Source organism: Lissotriton helveticus, chromosome 10 (genome assembly GCF_964261635.1).
Source record: "Lissotriton helveticus chromosome 10, aLisHel1.1, whole genome shotgun sequence".
NCBI lineage: Eukaryota > Metazoa > Chordata > Amphibia > Caudata > Salamandridae > Lissotriton > Lissotriton helveticus.
In genome coordinates this window covers 339,500,369-339,521,180 of record NC_136071.1, presented here as the reverse complement: position 1 = coordinate 339,521,180, position 20,812 = coordinate 339,500,369, and the positions used below count along the sequence as shown (strand labels likewise).

The 20,812-nt window shown below is 42.7% G+C and overlaps 1 protein-coding gene across 1 annotated transcript in view; it reads right to left on the bottom strand.

Moving 5' to 3' along the window:
• Positions 1 to 12,108: 12,108 nt before the first annotated feature.
• Positions 12,109 to 20,812, bottom strand: part of LOC144784011 (maestro heat-like repeat-containing protein family member 2A) — a 43,390-nt gene continuing 34,686 nt past the window's right edge. Inside the window, exons 14-15 of the mRNA XM_078662719.1 lie at positions 13,097 to 13,180; positions 12,109 to 12,437 (exon numbers count right to left, since the gene is read on the bottom strand). Coding sequence (XP_078518845.1) covers positions 12,372 to 12,437; positions 13,097 to 13,180 — 150 coding nt within the window. The 3' untranslated portion in view covers positions 12,109 to 12,371. The remainder of the gene's footprint in view (positions 12,438 to 13,096; positions 13,181 to 20,812) is intronic.

The following is a 20,812-nucleotide window of genomic DNA, read 5'->3' as shown; positions in this document are numbered from 1 at the left end:
AGAGGCAGGGGAGGAAGAGGGGCGCAGGGTTACATGGGCAAATACTCATACATCCATTAAGAATGACTGCGTGGATGCCTGGCTGACATTCTACCCACGGGAGCAGGATGCATAGATACTGAGTAAGGGTTTCAGGGAAGGTTTTAAATTGGGGTATGAGGCCCCTCGGACAGCAAGATAGGCAGAGAATCTGAAGTCAGTGGTGGCTCATACATCAGTGGTTTGGGGAAAATTTAAAAAGGAAGTTGAAGCAGGGCGCATGGAGGGCTCATTCACTGTTAATGGATTTGATTATTTCTCCGGTGGTAGTGGTGCCAAAGAAAGAACCAGGCTAGTATTGGTTGATTCAGAAATTGTCATGGCCACAGGGAGGGTTAGTGAATGATTTCATATCGAGGACCTGACATTAGTTTCCTATTCATCAGGGGACAAATCGAGGGACCTAGTGGAACACGTTGTCAGGGGTGCCTAGAAGGCAAAATGTGACATTAAGACTGCCTTCCATCTGATGCCAGTATACCCAGAGTATTTTCAGCTGCTGGGCATCCAAGTGGATGGGAACATCTTTGTGGATAAGGAGTTTCTCATGTGCTGTTCAATATCATGTGTCTTGTTCAAGAAGTTTAGTTCCTTCTTGCAATGGGTCTTCCCTTGGAAAACGGGCAAAGAGACGGTGACACACTACCTTGATGACTTCTTCCTGTTGGGATGGCCTGGTTCGTTAGACTGTCGGCAACAGTTGGCATATTTCCAAGAGCTCAATGGGGCACTAGGTGTGCTCCTGGCACCAGAGAAGACGCAGGGTCCAAGCACGGTGTTGTCATTTCTAGGTATTGAGTTGGATTCGGTGGCCATGGAAGCGAGGTTGCCGGCGGATAAGAAAATGCTTGTGAGATTATTTATTGATGACATGTTGGCCAAGACAAAAGGGATGGTGAGGATGGTACAGGTGCTGCTAGGGCATCTGAACTTTACATGCACGGTAGTTAGGTCAGCAAGGGTATTTTGCAGGAGATTGGGCAGGTCATTAGCGGGACTCATGTTGAAACACAATCACATGTGACTGTCCGAAGGGACGAAAGAGGATTTACACATGTGAGGCAAGTTCTTAGAAGAATTCAATGAGATTCCCATGTCCGCACCAGAGGAGTGCAAATGGGACGTGCAGATATTTTCCGACGCTGTCCGAGCATGCCGGTTTGGGATGTACTGGCAGGGCAGGTGGTGTCCAGAGGTACGCCCGCAACAATGGAAGAATGGGGGCAGGAGCATTGCTTTCTTGGAGATGTTTCCTTTAGTCATAGCGGTCACAGTGTGGATGCAGAGCCTAGCGCATCGAAAGGTCATTTTCGGGGTGGTTAACATGGCAGTGGTGCAGGTGGCCAACAAGCAGTTAGCAAGAGATGAGCAGGTCCTGAAGTTGATGAGAGTATTCATTCTAAGTTGTCTGAAGTGTGATATACAGTTGCGGCCGAAGCACAACCCGGGAGTGGACAATGACATTGCCGATGCTTTGTCTCGTTCGCAGTGGGGGAGGTTCCATGGACTGGCCACGGAGAGGGAGTTTTAGAAGACGCTGGTGCCTGCGGGGATGTGGTCCAAAGGAGACAAAGGATGCAGCAACTGGTGGTAGGGTCATTAGAAGTTTCTACGAGATGGGCATATGGCCAGGATCTGGCAGGCCTTTATAACAGGAGGGGCAAGGAGGAGGACAGGGACTTGGGCCAGAGAGGAGAATGTCACACAGTTGATTATGTCTCTGATAGGGGTTTGGTGAAGTTTACTGTTGCTGCCAAGCTAGCGGGGATAGCACTCATGGACAAGTTGTGGTGGGGATATGCCCCTTCGGCAGGTGAATTAGGAAAGTGTATGCTGGAAGGTTGGGCCAGGCAAGCAGGGAAAGGACAGCGGGCCAGGATGCCGGTGTCAAAAGCATTATTAGGCAGGATGATAGAGGAGCTACCCAGGATATGCATTAGCTTACAGGAAGCAGATTTATTTGCTGCCTTAATGGCTGTATTTTAGAGCATTCAGCGTATCAGAGTTGTTGAGGAGGAAATGGATTGCAGGCCTTCATTGAGGGAAGTACATGGAGTGAAGCGGTCATGATCCTCCTCACGCATTCGAAGACGGACCAAAGGGATGTGTAGAAGACAATATTACTAGGGGCCAATGAAGAGGCTTTGATATGTCCCGTTCGATGGGGGTACGTATTACAAACATGGACATGTGTCTTTTCAGGTGCAGTTTTAGAAAAAACGAAATGCCATTTGTACAATAATTCTGGATCCTCTATTTTAAGGAAAAAACCAAGTGAGACTACAAGGTTTCTTTGGGCATACTACTTATACCCTCTTCTATTTATTATTTTCAATTTTTTGATATTTTATGTATAAGAAGGACACTTTACACATTACTTATATACACAGATGAAGACAATTATTTACAACACAAAACTTTTTCATAACAATAACACAAACATAAATCCACCAAATTAATTGTTTCGCTATATACACAAAAAACACACATTCATTTTCTTACAAAGACAAGAGTCACGTTGTGGACTCAGAATTTAAGTAAACAATTTGAATCACAAATCAATAAGTTCATTTCAACAAAAATAGGCCACAAATTAATTCTTGGTCTATTAGAAAAATGATGTCTGATCTCTTTTATGCATAAAAATAGGCCACAAATTAATTCTTGGTCTATTAGAAAAATGATGTCTGATCTCTTTTATGCATAAAAGAGATCAGACATCATTTTTCTAATAGACCAAGAATTAATTTGTGGCCTATTTTTGTTGAAATGAACTTATTGATTTGTGATTCAAATTGTTTACTTAAATTCTGAGTCCACAACGTGACTCTTGTCTTTGTAAGAAAATGAATGTGTGTTTTTTGTGTATATAGCGAAACAATTAATTTGGTGGATTTATGTTTGTGTTATTGTTATGAAAAAGTTTTGTGTTGTAAATAATTGTCTTCATCTGTGTATATAAGTAATGTGTAAAGTGTCCTTCTTATACATAAAATATCAAAAAATTGAAAATAATAAATAGAAGAGGGTATAAGTAGTATGCCCAAAGAAACCTTGTAGTCTCACTTGGTTTTTTCCTTAAAATAGAGGATCCAGAATTATTGTGCAAATGGCATTTCGCTTTTTCTAAAGTTTAACTTATGGTCCAGCTGTTTGCGCTTCCCAGGACCTGACTCCCCTTTTTCCGAAATTTTCAGGTTCAGTAGCAGGGCCAGAGTCGGAGGCGATAGCCATTTGCATAGTCGGGCATTCATTCGTCAAGTTAGCAGAGAGACACTAGCTTCAAAAAGGGAAAGGTGTTAACTTAGGATTGGAACCTGCCTTGTTTAAAATAAGTTGGCATGGGAAAGGGGGTTTGCGCTGGCACAAGCTCAATCCCAGTTTGAATACATTGATGCCCGAATGTTCTAATAATTAATTTCGGGGAGAATGATTTAGTGGTTTGCAAGGGTTTGGCCGTACTAAAGCAAATGAAAAGGGACTTGAGGGAGATTAGGCAGCAGTGGTCGGGGTGCTTAGTCGTTTGGACTGTATTCATCCCTGGAAGACAATGGAGGGTGCCGCCATTGATAAAGCCGGGAGGAAGATAAACAGGGACATGAGGGTCTTTTGTGGTGAGTCAGGTTTCGGTAGAGTGGAACAACCAGAACTAAGATATGCTGCAGTGTACTTTTTCAGGGTTGATGGCATTTATTTGTCTCACTACGGGATGGAGATTTACCTGATATACAAATAAAGGAAGTTTTAGACAAAGCACTATACATACGAAGATACCCAAGAATAGCCTAGGTGATGGGGGGGACGGGTTGGCAGGAACGTTATAGGGACTGTTTCTGAGTGGCGTCTGGTAGTTGGTTCTGTACAGTTTTCCTGTTCACTTTATGGTTGGGAACAGGTTACTCCAGGAGCAGATAATAAGGGTAGGATAGGAGATACTCAGGGGCATATTATCAAGGGGGTTTATCTCCGCTTTTTTGGCTTTAAAAGCCAAGAAAGCGGAGATAAAATGATCTCCCTATTACCTAGCTGTCGCTAACACCAGTTAGCGACAGCTAGTAGGAGATAGCGACCATCTTGGGCCCCACTTTGCATGTCAGTGATATTTATCACTAATGACATGCAAAGTGGGCGTGCCAAGATGTTAGCGATTGGAAACAGTCGCTAACATCGCTATCTCCTATTGCCAACTTTTGGAGATATTTGCGCTAAGCGCGAATATCTCCAAAAGCTAACACCGGACCTGAGCAGTTCTTAGCCATGTTATCCAATGGGAGGTGGATAACATGGCTAAGAGCATTAGCTCGGTAATGCATGAATATCGCTGACTTTTCAGCGATATTCATGCATTGCGGCCGTTTTTTATCGCATTTGCGATAAACCTTGGTAATACCAAGGTTTATCTGCGATAAAAATCGCCGCAGCGCAGCGGTAAATTTTTGTCTCTAACCAAGCAATAGCGATAATTATCGCTATTGCTTGGTAATATGCCCCTTAGTTAGGTAGATATTTAGACAGGTAGAGAAGATGTTACAGGATTTAAAGGGTCACCAGTTATTGACTGAGTTGGGGTTGTTAAATAGTTGCAAAGAAAGGAGAACGGCGGGGAAACTTTAGGGGTGGGGGTGGAGGATATGGAGATGAAAGATTTATAGCGGGGTTTAGTCTTGTGAGGCATAGGACAAGGTTATGTTTTTTGTAAGATGCCCCCGTTTTCAATAAAGTGTCCTTTTTCACACATCTTGAGATTTGATTGTGGTCCATTCTGGGCATGTGGCCCAATGGGGCTTTGGGGAGGCTCGCACTCCCAGGGTTTTTGGGCCATTGGTGCAGCCTGCGACAAATTGGTCTCTCTATGGGCTGCACTTGGGCTATGTGCTTGGGTGTTTTAGCTGGAAAATTTTGGAGGCTGTGTTACCATTTTGTAAGGTGACATGGCAGCCGGCAGTTAGGGACAGTTTCCGATCCCTTCCTACCGACCCTTTAGAAGGTAAGATGGGGGGGTTATTTTGGTTATTATGGGATGGATGGCCGAATTTGTTGGGTACAGGTGTATCGGGGAGTGAAAATGCATTGTAATTGGTTGTCACTTGAAGCAGGTTCATGGCGTCTGGAAGCTAGTTCTGTTCAATTTTACAGTTCACTTTATAGTTGGGAACAAGTTACTCCAGGAGCAGGTAATAAGAGTAGGATAGGAGATACTTAGTTAGGTAGATCTTTTGACAGGTAGAGAAGAGGTTACAGGGTTTAAAGGGACAACCGTGATTGACCGAGTTGGGGTTGCTAAATAGTTGCAAAGACAGGAGAAGGGAGTGGTCGAGGGGGATACGTAGATGAAGCATGTATATAGAGGTTTAGTTTTGGGAGGCAAAGGCCAAGGTTTTTTTTTGTTAGATGCACCTGTTTTCAATAAAGCAGCCTTTTTCACACAGCTTGAGAGTTGACTGTGGTCCGTTCTGCGCTTGAGGCCCAAAGGTTATTCTTTCAATTTGTTACAGGCATGTACTATTTAACAAGCGGCTCCACTGAAGGTTGTAAGGCTGAGTCAGAGATGACTAAAAACAACGTTCATAGAATTCTTGAGCTGGGTGTTTGGGTTAGGTTTTTTATAAATAGTGTTTGATTTTAACACAGGGTTTATTCACTTTTTGTTTCATTCACTTTTTGGTGCTTTATTCATTTTGCGGTGTAAAGGCACATATACATATATGAACAGCATGGGTAATTTTTCACTAATTTTCAATTTTAAGTAATTGATAATAGGCACACATATTTTGAGAAAATATATGTTTGAGTACAATATGCATAACATTTTACATTAATATTGAAGAGTCTAACAATTTATACATGGTTCCTGATGGGTTGTTCTAAATTTCCAGTTACCCCTGACGAAGGGTCTGTAGCCCAAAATGCATTGGGTGGACTTTAAATCTGGTTACTCAAATTGAAATGTGATACACGGAGCTGTTGGACAAAGCCCAGACGGGCATTCTCGGAGCGTTGAAAGATTTTAAATCGTATTCTCTCTGTCTGAACTTTAAATTGAACACAGATAAAATTAGATGAAAAGGATTACTCATAAGATTACTGAATTTTTAACTGAGACGATTGATTGTCTGTATGCAGTGCAGCTGTAAACTGGTGCATGCCGATGCCCCAGGTACTCTTGTAATTGAATTTGTGACACCTGAAAATCTCATTGTACCCTGTAACCATTATAGTCAATGAATTAATCGGGGTAGGAGTAACAAGTGAAGTAGGCCTGCTGCAGTCTTAGTTCATGAATACATATGGTCTCAGCTGTCAGTAAACATTTATAACCTCTTGTAGAATGTTCTTGCTGACCACTAATTACTGTTGGTCTCTTGCTAGGTGAGAGGTGTATTCCACTAAAGCTGGTCATTGCTGACTGCTAGCATTAATAGACTCACCCACCCTGGCTCCATGATATGTGGTAACCCTCCCTGGTATTACTTTGTGAGCTCTGAATATGCTAAGAGAAGCTCTTTGCATTAGTAAGGATGATTTTGGGCAGGTGTAATAGCAAGTGATTTTTTTTCATCAGGTGTTACTGTCAGCTGCAGCTACAGCTACTCATTAACGATAGATTTAACGAGTGAAGATGTCCCTATAATGAATGAGACCTCTTCTTCTGTCAGCAGGATCACTATTCCCTGTCAAGTAGATAGTAACCACAGGGTGCATTTTCTGTGGAATATTTACTTCATCAGCCACAATTTAGTAACATTCAGGTACTGGTTCTTCTCTCAGGTTTCTTTTGTATCTGTTACACTTAAAAAGCCCTAAGGGATAAGGGGACTTGATTCTATGGAAGATTTATAAGTACACATGGGTCTTCCAAACACATTAGTATGTCACTCAAATTTGAAATTTGTAGCAACCAGTGAACTGGCCAATATAGGGTACCACTGGTTCATATCACTCCTTTCTAAAGGCACACCTGGCTAGGTTTTGCTAGTTCCCAGAGCTGTAGGAATATGTGTGCGTTACTGCAGGTAAGGGAAAGCACACAGTCATCTCATACCCGTCCCCGAGGACCATACACATTAGAAGAAAGCCCATTTGTGAGCACACCTAACAGAGTAGTTGGAGGAACCATGATGTGCCTACCCCAATTGTGTCTACTCAATTCATTATACAGGCAATAGATAATTAATATAATGGTTTTTATTAAATCCTATCCTCTAGTATTATCTAAGTATTACAACAGTCATCTCAACAAGACCAGTACTAACAATGTCACAATAAATTTGGGATAAAAGAAGAAAAATACTAAATATTTTATTTTGTTAGTGAATTCAAGCCTACCATTGTTGTCAGATCAGTAAAGCTATGTAAAACCACCTGCACTCCTTTTTACCACCCAAGAATGGCCTCTACCTCATCAGATGGGATGTCCTTTGAACAAGTACTGCTCCCGGTTCTCTAGAAAGCCTTTCTCCCTCTCCTTAGGAGAGAAAGGGTTATATTGTACTTTCGCCTGGTTATGGCTGTTTCCTATTTGAACGGCATGAAAACCCATTTTTTTGGTGAGTGAGCCTGGCAACCTGTTGTTGGGTGAAGCACTTTCTTTTCAGTTGTATATAGGGCACACTTGACCCAAAGGTATCAGAGCTCCTCACATGAACAACAGTTGCATTACAGAGGGACACATTCATTTTTTTAGGCACACGGAGATTAAGTGAATAAAAGTAGCACTATCATATTGTTATGACAATTTTCACACAATCAAATCTCCTTAGGCCTTCAAGACTTGTACCCCAATAGTCAGTTAGTAAAGGCCTTTAGTGAGGCACTATACCATATGACATGAGTTTTCATGTATCAAGTAAAGACGAAGTAATGAGGGGCATCATGAGGAAAGAAATCCCTCCAGAGATTGCAATATTAAGCCTGCCATAAAAAGCACCAAACGCTCATCCTGCTTATCTGATCCCATCCCTCCCACTTTTGCTAAACAACAAGCAAATTTTGAGACATACATTTTGAGACACACAGTGGCAGGGGTTTGTTTCATAATTATCTCGTCTCTGAGCTGTGACAGAGCAGTCATGTGACCCTGAGGTATATATCTTCCTTCTTAGAATGAGTCAGGAGTAGAAAAAATAATTTGGGGTAAAGATCTCATGCAAGTTAGGGGCTTGTGCACAGATCCACTTTTTTAGCTTTGTCCTTTTTTTATTTCTTTAAGAAAGATGTATGTTTAAACAGTAAGATTCTTTTTGTCCGTTGAACACCCCAAATTACGATGATCGTTGAGAATAGCCAAAGAAGATTCCTAAATGTGATCAACATGGAATTTATTTTTATAGTGGTTTGTGTAAATGCGGTTTCCTAGATTCTTAATGGCTGGCATAAGCGTTTTCGTAAACAAGGGACAAAGTAGGAGGCCTGTCCAGAGTTTGCGGTGTGACCAAAAAACTCTCCATGGAGTTCCGCAAGCGATGGAGTGAGGTAAGTTGCACTGCTGATTTTTAGCTCAAAAGGGTGCATCCTTCTGCCACTTGAGATGTTCTACTCGAGTGGCAGCTTCCTCAATGCAAGTGGCATGTTTCTCAACATGAGCAGTAATGATCTACCGCGACCCCTCGCAATGAGAAATCTCGCCGGGAGATAGTCTAGCATTGGATTTTCCTAGCTCGCTCTTCCTAACTCAATATTGGCGAGCCATGAGAGAGGAAAGAATCTGCTGCACACCTCTATGCTGAGTTTTTAGAAGCTCTGAGGTCCATGCGGAGTGCAGAGTTAGAAAAAGTCCACAAACTCCTCAAGGGTAGCAGAGTTTACCGCCCAGGCCTACAAATTAGTCTAATGAACAGAATTGTTTTTTTCATATTACTTCCCTTGCACAGATCTGAGCCAAGCGAACTAATAGACAAAGACCAGTGGGTCTCTGTGTTTCAAACTTTTGAATGTGATTGAAGAAGCATGTTCCATCCAAATCCTAAATTCTGCATAGAAAAACATTGCTGAGAGTGATTTTTCAAGAGTGACGCATTGTGATGCAACATGCCCCACACCTACTTCGTTTTGAAACTCTGTCTTGAAGGATTATGCCAGTCACGTAACCAAGAATATATGAGAGTCATCATTAAAGACAAGAGTGATTTAATTTTTAAAACATTTAAATTCAATTAAATTACATAAAATAATGTACAATGTTCACATTCCGAGAGTTTGCACAAGACCATTTGCAATACAAACATGTTAAACAGTAAGATTTACATTACAAATAGTAAGCAATTTAAAATTCACCATGGCTGTACAGTGACTATTGAACAACTGCTTAGTATTGCTCGTTATTATGAACTAACATTTCATGGATGATATTGGTGAATGATTTCATGTAGGAGCACCAGACCAGGGGGAAGTAGTGCTTCGTTATCATTCAAAGTGATCCTCAGCCATACTCCTGAGATGCGGTTGTCGTCCTTCGCCAAATCACAAAAGTCAAATCTTCATGTTTCTTTATGGCTGGTGTAGCTTTACTGTTCAATGATTTCTAATGGTTCTCTGGATGTCCTCTGGTGGGATATTGTGTTTCAGCAACGAATGTTTATGAGAAAGGCTGATGGTTAGGGATCCTCAATACATTTTGTCAGTGGTATCAGTCTCAGTGGTCGAATCAAAGGCCAAAGAAATGGTAAGTAGGTTGAAACCTGAAAGTTGAAAAAGTACAAGGTCAGATAGGTCAAGTAGGCAATTGCCCATCCTCACAGTCCAGCAAACAATGGAGGCACCAGGAGCTCATAAAATATATTTTGCTCTGTGTTCAACTTTGGCTTGCAAAGAATTTGAATAACGTTCACCAAGGTGACGGGGAGTCAGCACTGAAGAGATTGTGACTCTTCAAACACGACAAGAGGTAAGGCAGTTTATAAAAATGTGCTGCCATACAATATTGTACTCCAGCAGGTGCCTCTTGTCTTCTCCAGTGTCACACCCTGTTGTTTTGGAATCATACAGATTATTTTTACCAATGTGAAACAGGCCTGATAAATGTCAGTCCTAGGGGTCGATTACGATCTCGGTCGAAACTGAAGCTTTCCGACCGAGATGGTTGGTTTCACTATTGACCCCATAAATACAATTTCAGTTGTCGGAAATTAAACTGGCCAGTCATTCCAGCTGGCTTCCAACAGGCTCAAGGAGCCCGTCGGCCTGTCGGAGTCTGGCCCTTAATTCATATGGATGCATTTTTATACTGTCCATATTATGATTAGGGTTCCCTGATTTCCGCTTTGTCTGATTTTTACAGATAAACACAAACAGAAAACACTGCCTCCCCTGTCTGTATTTATTTTTGAAAGTGGAAAAATACAGATAATTTAGCTTCTTTTGAGTGATTCATCATGCTGAGATTAATCACTTTCAGGCCAGTAGCTGTACATAATGACAGCAAGGGGAGCTACAAAACTCAATATATGTCCTTAAATTACTGCATATCTCAACATGTATGTGTGTTGTTACACTATTTCTTTAATGTGAGTTTATTATGTTTATATTTTTTACTGTGTAACGTGCTAAAACCTGACAGGCATTTAAGTATGAGTCCACATTTATCTGTTAAATAAATGCATAAATACACCAGTTATCACCTCATCTATTTAAACAACACAAATTAAATATGGATAAATACCAATAAGCTGGCCAAAAAAGAAACATGGACAAATACAGACGGAAATGTTCAAATAATAAATACCATAAAACCGTGAGACCTAATTATGATGCACGGTTTCCGGGGCAGACTTTCCATGCCGGCTTCCGACATGGAAAGCCTGTTGGAAAGCCTGTTTGGGGGCCTCTAGCAGGGCTCCTTCTGTTGCGGCCTCCGGTTGGGGTCCAAGGGGGCACGTTGAATCCAGCACTGTGTGGCAGGCACCTTGAGGTGCCTGCCACGTGGTGCAGGGAGGAACACAGCCTCCCATTTCTCTATGGGAGCTTGTGCTACAGCTGATTTATAGCCACAACACATGCTCCCATAAGGAAATGTAAGTATGTGACCGCACCATGTGTGGTTGCATCATAATTAGGCGGTCGTGACTGCCAACTAGAGGTCAGTCGGTCCATGTTTCCATGACAGTGTTGGGCGGGCTCAAGGGGGCAGATAACGATGCTTACTCATGGGCCCTCCTTTGCATCTGTACCACATTTGCAGAATTATTTTGCTCTTATGTGCAATCACAAAGCATCCATAGAGGAATTACAGCTAAGCTCTTGGTGGCTCTATTCTCACATGATGAATCTCTGAATTGGTAAAGTAGTTCTCTTCTAAAAGGTTTTACACCCAATTTTCCCCAAAATAGAGGTGTTTCTTTTATGATGATGAGTTCTTTGGACAACCCTACCCCGAAATCTCTCCTCCTCCAGCACCAATGGGATGTGATCGCTCAGTCTCGCTAGTTCCATTGTTGGTTACATATTTCCCTAGGCTCTTGAAAACCTATGTATTTCGTTCCTTTTCAACCCTCATAACTGTAATGTAATTTAAAACAGTAACCAAAGTCCTTATATTATAAGTGGCTCTGGAATTATGAGACTAAGAAGGGCCGATTGTACTCTTGAACGTCTAGTACAAGAATATCGTGACACAGTAATACTGTGGACAAAATATCGAGGGACAAAATATTAAAGGGTAAATGCACAAAGGGACATATACATTTGCCATTTTCTCCAAATAAATAAAGATATATGTATATGTATTTTGGTACACATATGTTGAATTAGGTACAGAAAATCTTTACATACTTACCTTTTGATATTTTGTCTCTTGATTTTTTTATCAATGATATTAGTGTCCCACAATATTGTTATTCATGAGACACATAGGAAGGCCAAATTATGGAACACAGTGCAAATTATGCAGCATAATGTAGTACATTCTGTGACAATACTATTTTGCTGTTTTATCAAATATTAATGCTGTTCTCGCAAAATGTTTTGCCTCTCTAGCACCAGTATAACACATGGGTGATAAATTCAGGTGAGTAGTTAACATTTGCCACAGAGCAACACCATGTGTAATTGTTGATTCTTCTAAACTAGCAAAACATTTATTTGTAAAAAAAAACTGTAAACTATGTAGCATAGGGTGGATTGTTTGGCAAGTATAGTAAACCCATTATTGTATGGAAGAAGTGCCTGGAGACCCTCACGGGTGACAAGCAGCTCTCTACAAATCCACCCTACATTTACATTACATTCCAGTGACCCCTATCGATAAGTGATGGTTTGTTGTGTGATCCTTTTAGTCTGATAGTACTCACACTCTCACTCACATTGACAGGAAAAAAGCATCAAAATCTTACCTCACCCTACTTAGAAAGTATGAACTCGCACAACCTGAGAGTGCTTTTCATCATTTTGATCATGTCCTCAAGCTGGTAGATAGAGAGAATGGAAACAAGAAGGCTATTTAGACATGACAAAATGTATAACAGTTGACTTATTTTTCTCAAAAAACTCAAATTGTGGGCATTGCCAGTAAATGGTTGACCCCAAGGAATAGGAGCTTTTTTCTCCATTGAGTAAAGCCAAGGCCAGCCAAATTCTTTGTCTAGTCTAGAAGTGAGGATAGAAAAAGCTAAATTTGCTCCTATTGTGAAAGGGAATTTTTAGCCCATGGATCCTTGCTCGCCCACACATTGGATCAACCCCAGTGTATTTTGTTTCGCAGAAGAGGTTCGTCTAGTAGTCAGAAGGGTAATTGTTTTAAATAATCTCTTTTTCCTTCAGGAGATAAATTCCACCTCTGTACATTTACACTGTGCACTAAAACCAGCTTTGAAGTTAAGAAATCATCTCTAGCTCTCTAAGGGTACCAGTGGATGAGAGACGGATTGAGTTGCTACACCATTCACTCCTTGTTAATAACGTAAAGAATTCCTTGTGTTTCTGAGAATGGAAGATAGTTTCCATGGGAAGTTATTTGTGTGATATCATGTGGATGTACTTTGTTTGTGAAGATGGTATGGAAGAAACAGAATTTGAGAGAGAAGGCACATGAATATGATGGTATTGTATTTTAAAGAAAACTCACATGTTTCTCCGGTGAAAAGTTGGGGATCTGGAAGTCATCCCTGTATTCTGGTGGTGGTAGTTCTTCAAGCAGATTGTCTGGATCCTGAAAATATAATAAAAAAGATCAGCATTACCAAGACCGTTGTAAACAAATGTAGACTGTCATGAGTCTTGAAGATGAAAGTCATGAAAGGCTGCACACCTCAAGCAAATAAAAAACATATGTACAAGAAACAGCATACTATGTTCACTCCTATTTTGGCATTTCACATCCTTAGCACCTTGTACTTATCACCTAAAAGCAGAACATATGTGTGAGTGAAATATTGCTTATGTGAGTAATGGATCAAAGATGCAGTAACAGTGAATAATAGTGATTTGGCAGTGTATACGTGTGCTGCTACCATAAGTGCTCACTCTGCTCATTACCTAAGAAATCTTGTATGGCTCTTTCTAAACAATACAGTTTCTACCTTATCTGATAGATACCATCCTGGCTCCCAAAGGGCTCGCCTACCATTGACAGATCACTCACCTCCACTACATTGTAAAGAAATCAAGAAAGAAATTATTGGAGGACGTGGCCAAGCAGCCGAAGATGGTAGCCGCATTTTGAGCGAGCTACATGCCAGCTCCTAGAACCTTGCTGAATCCGAACGTTAGGTGACCTATTTTCAGTTGCAGGCACCAGTGCAGGGGCCCTATAATCACCCCCTTTGGCCCACCCAAACCTATCCAGGGAGCCCTGGATGAGAGAGCCAATTTCTGCAATCGACGGCCTGGGTGTGCATACGGCCTACCTGTAGATGGGAGGCAAACACCACCTGGAGCTGTAAACCCACAGTGGCAAACCCTCTCTGCATCGACTCCTGGAGCGTGAGAGGGAGAGAAGACAGGCGCGTGGCTGAGGTGTGGCACATTGCTGCTTTCACTTCCAGGTGGTGGCCCTTAACAATGTAACGGGCACCTTAGAGTGGAGGAGATGGACTGGTCACCACACGTGGCTAGGACTGAAACTGCAGCCTGGTTGAGCCAACTATGGGGCAACCTTTTCTTGGATGCAAACATCCATGTGGTGCCCACTACACGTGTCCCCTTTGGCCAACCTAAGCCCATGTAGGGAGTCGGGGATGAGAGAAACTTATTATGCAAACAACGACCTGCCGGGAGATGGCCATGCCGCCAACAGACACAACCTGGAGCTGCAATCTCACTGCAGCGACTTACCTCTACCTCTGCATTGACTCTTGACTCGCAAGGGAGAGGATACAGCCACATGGGAGGGGAGTGGTAGGGACCACCTTTCATTTTAAGCACCCCCATGGGCTTGTGACAGCCCAGCTGATTTGGTGGCCCAGAGTAGAAAAGAGGGGGTGGGCAACATGAGAGAAATTCCCCACAGAATACTTCAGAACCTGCATTATGGATTGTGAGCTATCCTCCTACTTCATTCAGGAAAGGGCGCACAGGGCACTGGCCCTAAGGCCATAGCCAGGGAGACCGCCTAGAGGCATTACCATCAGTATACTGTACCTTATGGACAGACTATATCCTGCGGCAGGCACAACAACATCCATTGCACCAACTCTATGGTTACGCTCTCCCCCGATTATGCAGGTAAAGTGCAGCCCCTTCTTACATCTTTCTTAGAGGTTAAGTGAAAAGTTAGGGCTAAGGACATTCAATATATGCTGATGTACCCTGCCAAACTGAAAGTAATGTATCAGTGGAGAACCATTTTGTTTAAGAGTCCGGAAGAGCTCTGGGACTGAGCGGCGGAGAGGAAATAACTGCCCATATCAACTAAGGAGCCAATGACAATTTGGGAGGCCGAAGGGGATCAACCATCCCACTCTAGGAGGAAACTCAGCAGACTGATAGGAGGCCAACTGTGGTCACAACTGGAGGACAGACATAGGGCATCCTCCTCAGAGAGCTCTGGTGATCATGGGGGAGCAGACGCTACCAGTGGATGATGAGATGTTATTCAGTGGTATAGAGTTTGGTCCCTTTCCTTCCTTTCTTCCATGTAGAGCTACAAGTTTATTCTCATTCGCTGACAAAGAAGAGACACATTGCATCTGTAAAGAGGGGCTGTCTTGGGGCAAATCACTCCCTGCTACACAAGACTATGGTGATTTCTTTATTTTGATAGAGTACTATGTTGTATTGTATGTTGTTCCTATTCAGGTTGCTTGTTTTTGGGGCGACAGATGCTTCCTCTTTAGAAGTGTTGATTAGAGGGTTGTTGGGGGAAAAGTTGGGTACTTTAGGGTTGAGTTAGGTCACAATACTACGTCTCATGCAAGACACATTGCACAGGCCCTAGTCAAACGGGCTCTTTTTAGGCTCTATTTATTTACAGCACTATTAGAAAGTAGACATTGCACTTACTGCTTTTTGTGCGTGACAGCCCGTCTCTAATATACGTCTGGGGTGGGTGACAGCTACACTTTGTGCATTCAAGCAAGACCGCCACAACACATAAAGGATAGATGGATCTAAGTACCCATATAAATATGTCTGCATTCTGATGGCCTTGCTTGGGCGGGGTGGAAGGGAGGGTCCAACACGTCACTTGAATAGGCAGTCTCCTGTCCTCACTAAAATGACAGATTATCCCTGATGGACAGGACTGAGTTGAAAGGAGAATCCATGCACTTCAGAGGGCTGCTTTGAAGTCACACCCTCACATCAAAGGCACTTTTGGGTATAAGTACTAGGTCTTTGACCCCCACCCCGAAAATCAGACACTTCTAGATCTTGAACTGAATCTATCAGAAGGACTGTTGTGGTGCTCAAATGACTCATTTTAGACTGCAAGCTTGAAAGGCCTGCTTCTATCTTGCATTGCCCTGCTGTCTGCTGTTCTCGGACTCTGCTGAAGGAGAGCTTGACTCTGCCTTACCGCCAAGTGATCTCCAGGTGCTTGTGGCTTGCCTCCTGTTGCTTGAGAATCAGGGATATCAAAGTCCTTACCCCTGCTCCTGTGCCTGAACTTACTGGAAGTGGTCCGGTTAGAGGCTACACGCAGGTATCGAACGGGTGCCAGGCGTTGCAGGCGGTGTGCCATTTTCGCCTCCACCCCCCCTCCCGAGACCTATGGGGCGTGGATCTTTTATTTTTCAAACTACACAGGTTCCTCTGATTATGAGGTAATTTTCCCACAACTTGTTGGTTTGTTCATTTTGCACCTTTTTTTACACTGATTTTTAACTTTCACGTCCTCTGGTCAGGGTGGGCCTTAGCGTGCCCATACCGCCGAGGTACACTCCCCATGGTCCTGACGAATGCCCAGTAAATCACACATCAAGGGCAGAAACATGTTGACCCCACTTTAAATGGAAATAGCCAAACAATTAACTTGGTAGTTTCCTAAACACATTGCTTTTAATATGTCAGATTGGCCACAGAATAAAGTTTTTATGTGAGACACAATCTGGACATTTTTAAACCCTTTTCACATTTACATAATCTTCACAACTAACCAGCTCCGCAGTAATCCTGGCGTTGTAGCACACCGGGGAGGCATTCAGCTTCTCCCGGTGGGCCCGATAATGAAGCATGTCACCAACCAGGGTGGTGAGTGAGGGCTTCCTATACAAATCTAATAAGACTTGCATACTCATCTTCTCTCCTTTTGTGCTTCTATACATTTATTGATTTACACTCTTTTGTTGTTTGAAGCTTACTGGAAGTGGCCCAGATACTTGCAACATGGAATTTGGCGCATCTCCTGTCTGTGTGTAACAGAACCGGCGATCAACACTGTTGCTGGAGTTTAATTGCCACATCACATTTGAACCAGCACTTTGCCTCTAGAGATTAATGCATCGGACAGCGCATCTCCGCCACTGCAGCTTGGTGAGATCGAGGCATCCCCTCGACTGTGTGGCAGAATCTGGTGAGGCACATCACTCAACACCTCTCGACCCAAGCACCCATCTTCCGAACTGACACATCGCCATCACTACGTGGAACAGATCGACTCATCTCACTGTTTGTGACCAGGAAAGGTAATTTGATCACTTGGTCCTGCATGGGACCTGTAGCTGGCCTGCCCTTCCACGCGGTCAGCCTGAACGTTGACTTTGACCCGGTCCAGCACGATGTAAAGTAACTTTTTTAATGCTACTTGCTTCTAAGCGTTTCACTGCATGTATTCCTTTAACATTTAATATCTCAACTTCTATACATTGGATTTTTGTCATTTTGGTCTTGTTTTGTTTATAATAGTGTTAGTATTTCTAAACGTGTATGGAGTCTTTTTGTGGGGTATTCTTTCTGTTGCTGTGTGTTTGTGTGTTGCACACACACTTTACACGTTGCCTCTTTATATAAGCCTCACTGCTCTGTGCCAAGCTACCAGAGGGTGAACACAGGTTATCTTTTAGTGTGGATCTAGCTTACCCTGACTAGGATTACTGCTTCTGCTTGGACAGGCTGCATTCTTTTGCCAACCAGAAACCCAATTTCTAACACATGAGACCCATAGGAAAGCTGGGACAGGAATATGACCCAGTTGACACGCAAAATTAAGGGAAATATGGTGAGATAGATCTCCCCCCGATCATAATGGAGTATAGAGCCAGTCAAGTCAAGAATACCTTTATTTCAACTCAGAGAACCATGAAAAGATTTACAAATTAATATGATTAAAATACAATACATACACAATTCATCATAAAAAGGTAAAATCTCTGTACAGATTTTACTCCTAAGGCTATCTGATCGCAATGGAGTCTCTTATGTAATTAGCTACTGCAATACAGATTTCAGCCGTAGCCAAAGACGGTAAGAAGTTAAAACCATCAATACGAGCAAGAGTGAGTATTTCTTAGTAATGGCAGCAGAAATCTAGTTCTCTCTGATTTATACAATGTGCAAAATAATACAAAGTCCATAGTTCTTTAAACTGAGACGTTATCACATGGGCAGAGCATAACCTTGTTTGATCACCCTCCTTGGCGATGAAATGCCGGCAACAAAGTGCACAGTGCATAAACAGAACCTGGTTAGATAAAATCAGAACTGGAACTTATTAGAAATAAATAGATAACATTGTGCAGGGGCAGGAAGCAAACAGGGGACTCCAATATTGTCATGTTGGTAACTAATAAGCCTATTGCCCCTGGAACAGTATGCCTCCTTGAAAACTCCTTTGACATTTAGAGGAATTCCTTCAGGGTTTTCAATAAAGTATTCCAGACCAATCTCATGGTAAATCCTCTCTAAATATTAAAACCATGGAACCTTTAAAACATTGTCTGATTTTTGGGAATCTTTAATAACATCACATGAAAGTATTAAATCCTCAGAGGTCCCTATCTTGGCCTATAGAAGAAAAGGGGCACTGCCTATACGGTCTTCCATAAATTCTAGTTAAGTTCTGTATGGCAAAAGAGGTAGGAACACTTTTTGGGAGCATCAGTAATCTTTTTATGAATTTATTTTCGATTCCTACAAACTGTTGGTTTTTAGCGTAGCCCCAAACCCCAGCTCCATACCTGGCAATAGAGAGACATTTGTCTATAAAGGGTAATTAGTTCCTTCACAGGCTTGTGCCCCAATGTATGGTTTAAATCTTTTATTAATTTTCAAACAGGAAAAAGGACAAGACCCCCAGCTCCCTAGGGACAATGCAATAAAGACAAAAAGTTGTCCCCAATTTAGAAGCAAAACGGAATAGTGCATCCATCACCCTACTTGTCTGCGGTGCCCTTATGGTTAAAAGAGGTTCCCATCTCAACAGTTTGCTAAAAAGATTGCCCAAGTATGAGAAGTTACTTACCTTTTCTGTGTAATGTGCTAAAACCTGACAGGCATCTAAGTATGTGTTTTTTCCCCTTTACTGCCATATCTTACTATGACTGTTGTACCGGAGTGACGACTGGGGAGTAGGGTTACTAACGCTTTTTCCACACCCATACCTTCCAACATAGCCCATAATTTATCTCGGTTGACAGTGTCAAAAGCACCAGATAGGTCCATGAAGGCAAGATGGATAGAACTCTTCAAGGACCTTCTGTGCTTATTAATGATTAAAGATGAATTAAGATATTGTGCAGTTGTACCCCGCCCTCTCCTAAAACCATATTGAGTATTGGACAGAATCCAATTTTCTGTTGCCCAATCTTTCAAGCGTGCAAGGAGGACTCTGCCCAAAACCTTATCTGTGGCATCTATCAACTAAATGGGCCCTTGGCATGCCAGGTCAGGTTTTGCACCTTTCTTTAAAGATTGAGACCACTGTTGCTTTCTTCCATGATGAGGTTGTACAGCCCTCTTCAAAATGGTGGCATTGCCACAGCTGTTGCATGTTTTGCCACACTACCTCCAGAAAATCCTTACCCTTTGGTTTACAACCCTACAGTTCAACATCAATAGCTACAAGTAGGGAGGACCGGTGCCATGAATCTCTCATAAGGAGTGCATTCAATCCTTTGTGATGGCGGACTAGGGGCAGTAGACATCAGACTATAATACTGGGCAGCTCAGCTGCTGGCGGTTAATGACTGGATCTTTGGGGACCGGGGGACCCAGCCACGAAACTTAAGCAGACTCCCTTTACCGGGTAAGCACCAGAGTTTTGGCTGTATGGGGAGTTTCTCCTGCCCACTATTCCAGCCATTTTAGCCGTTACAGCCATTCCATTGATTAACTGGAGGTTGCCTACTAGGAAGAAGCTGTTGTGCATGGGTACATGCCCAACGGAAACGGTAGGGCTGCTGGGCCCTGAGATAAGTTTGGGATCTGTAAATAGGGAGACATCTGGCAGACATACCATATGATGTTCTACGACCAACTTGAAGCTAAAGAGGATTTACAGAGATCCCAGTTGTTTATTCACCTACTGTGCGGACATGCACTGGTTAGGCACACAGGCCACATAACAGCGCTCACAATAGTACAGTCCATTAGAAATCTGACTCATGATGTTAGCTATTGGTAGGAAAGGCAGATCTTGCTTGTACAGAATTCTGGTGCTAAATGTCCCAGACCGGCTAAACAAATTGCAGGAAAGATATGAGTCAGACCTGAAGCCCTTGGATGATGACAAATGGATTAAGGTAAACAATGGCAGCCGAAAATGGGTAATATTGCCTCACCTGAGATTAGACCAGGTTAAAGAATATATTAAACCCCTGAGAGGCTGTGAAGGATGGGGAGGGACAGCTGCCCTGAATATTTTCGTTATGGACAGACCAGAAGCTCCTTCATGCATGTGGTATGGAAATGCCAGGTGATTCAGGTGTACTGGATCCTGCAATACCCTAACCTACAAAGGGTATGCCGACTTCTGATAGAACACAATCCCACGTTGGCTATCATGGAAGTATTTCTGGGATGGGATGGGTAAGGGGACAAAAACTGATGATTGGGACCAGTTGTGTTTTTGCTAAACGTCACAAAGCGGGCCATTGGAGATGCAGGCCCCCCACAATCTCAAAGTAGCCAAGAGGGATGGTATAACTGCTCTTTAGCCGTGGAAGCAGTGTACAGATCCAGAGGGTAACCACAAAAGTATGATAGAATCTGGGGACAGTGGAAAGTACAGCCCAAAACACCCAGAGCTGGCCACCCATAGGAAGTTCTTGGTGGAAAGTGCACAGTTGTCCATTGCACATATCCATCTATAGTGAACCGGATTGGTAGCAGCAGACTTAACTGACATCTACTTCATGGTATTCCAGAACTAAATGGGATGTTGTGCAAGGGGGGCATGGGATGGAGT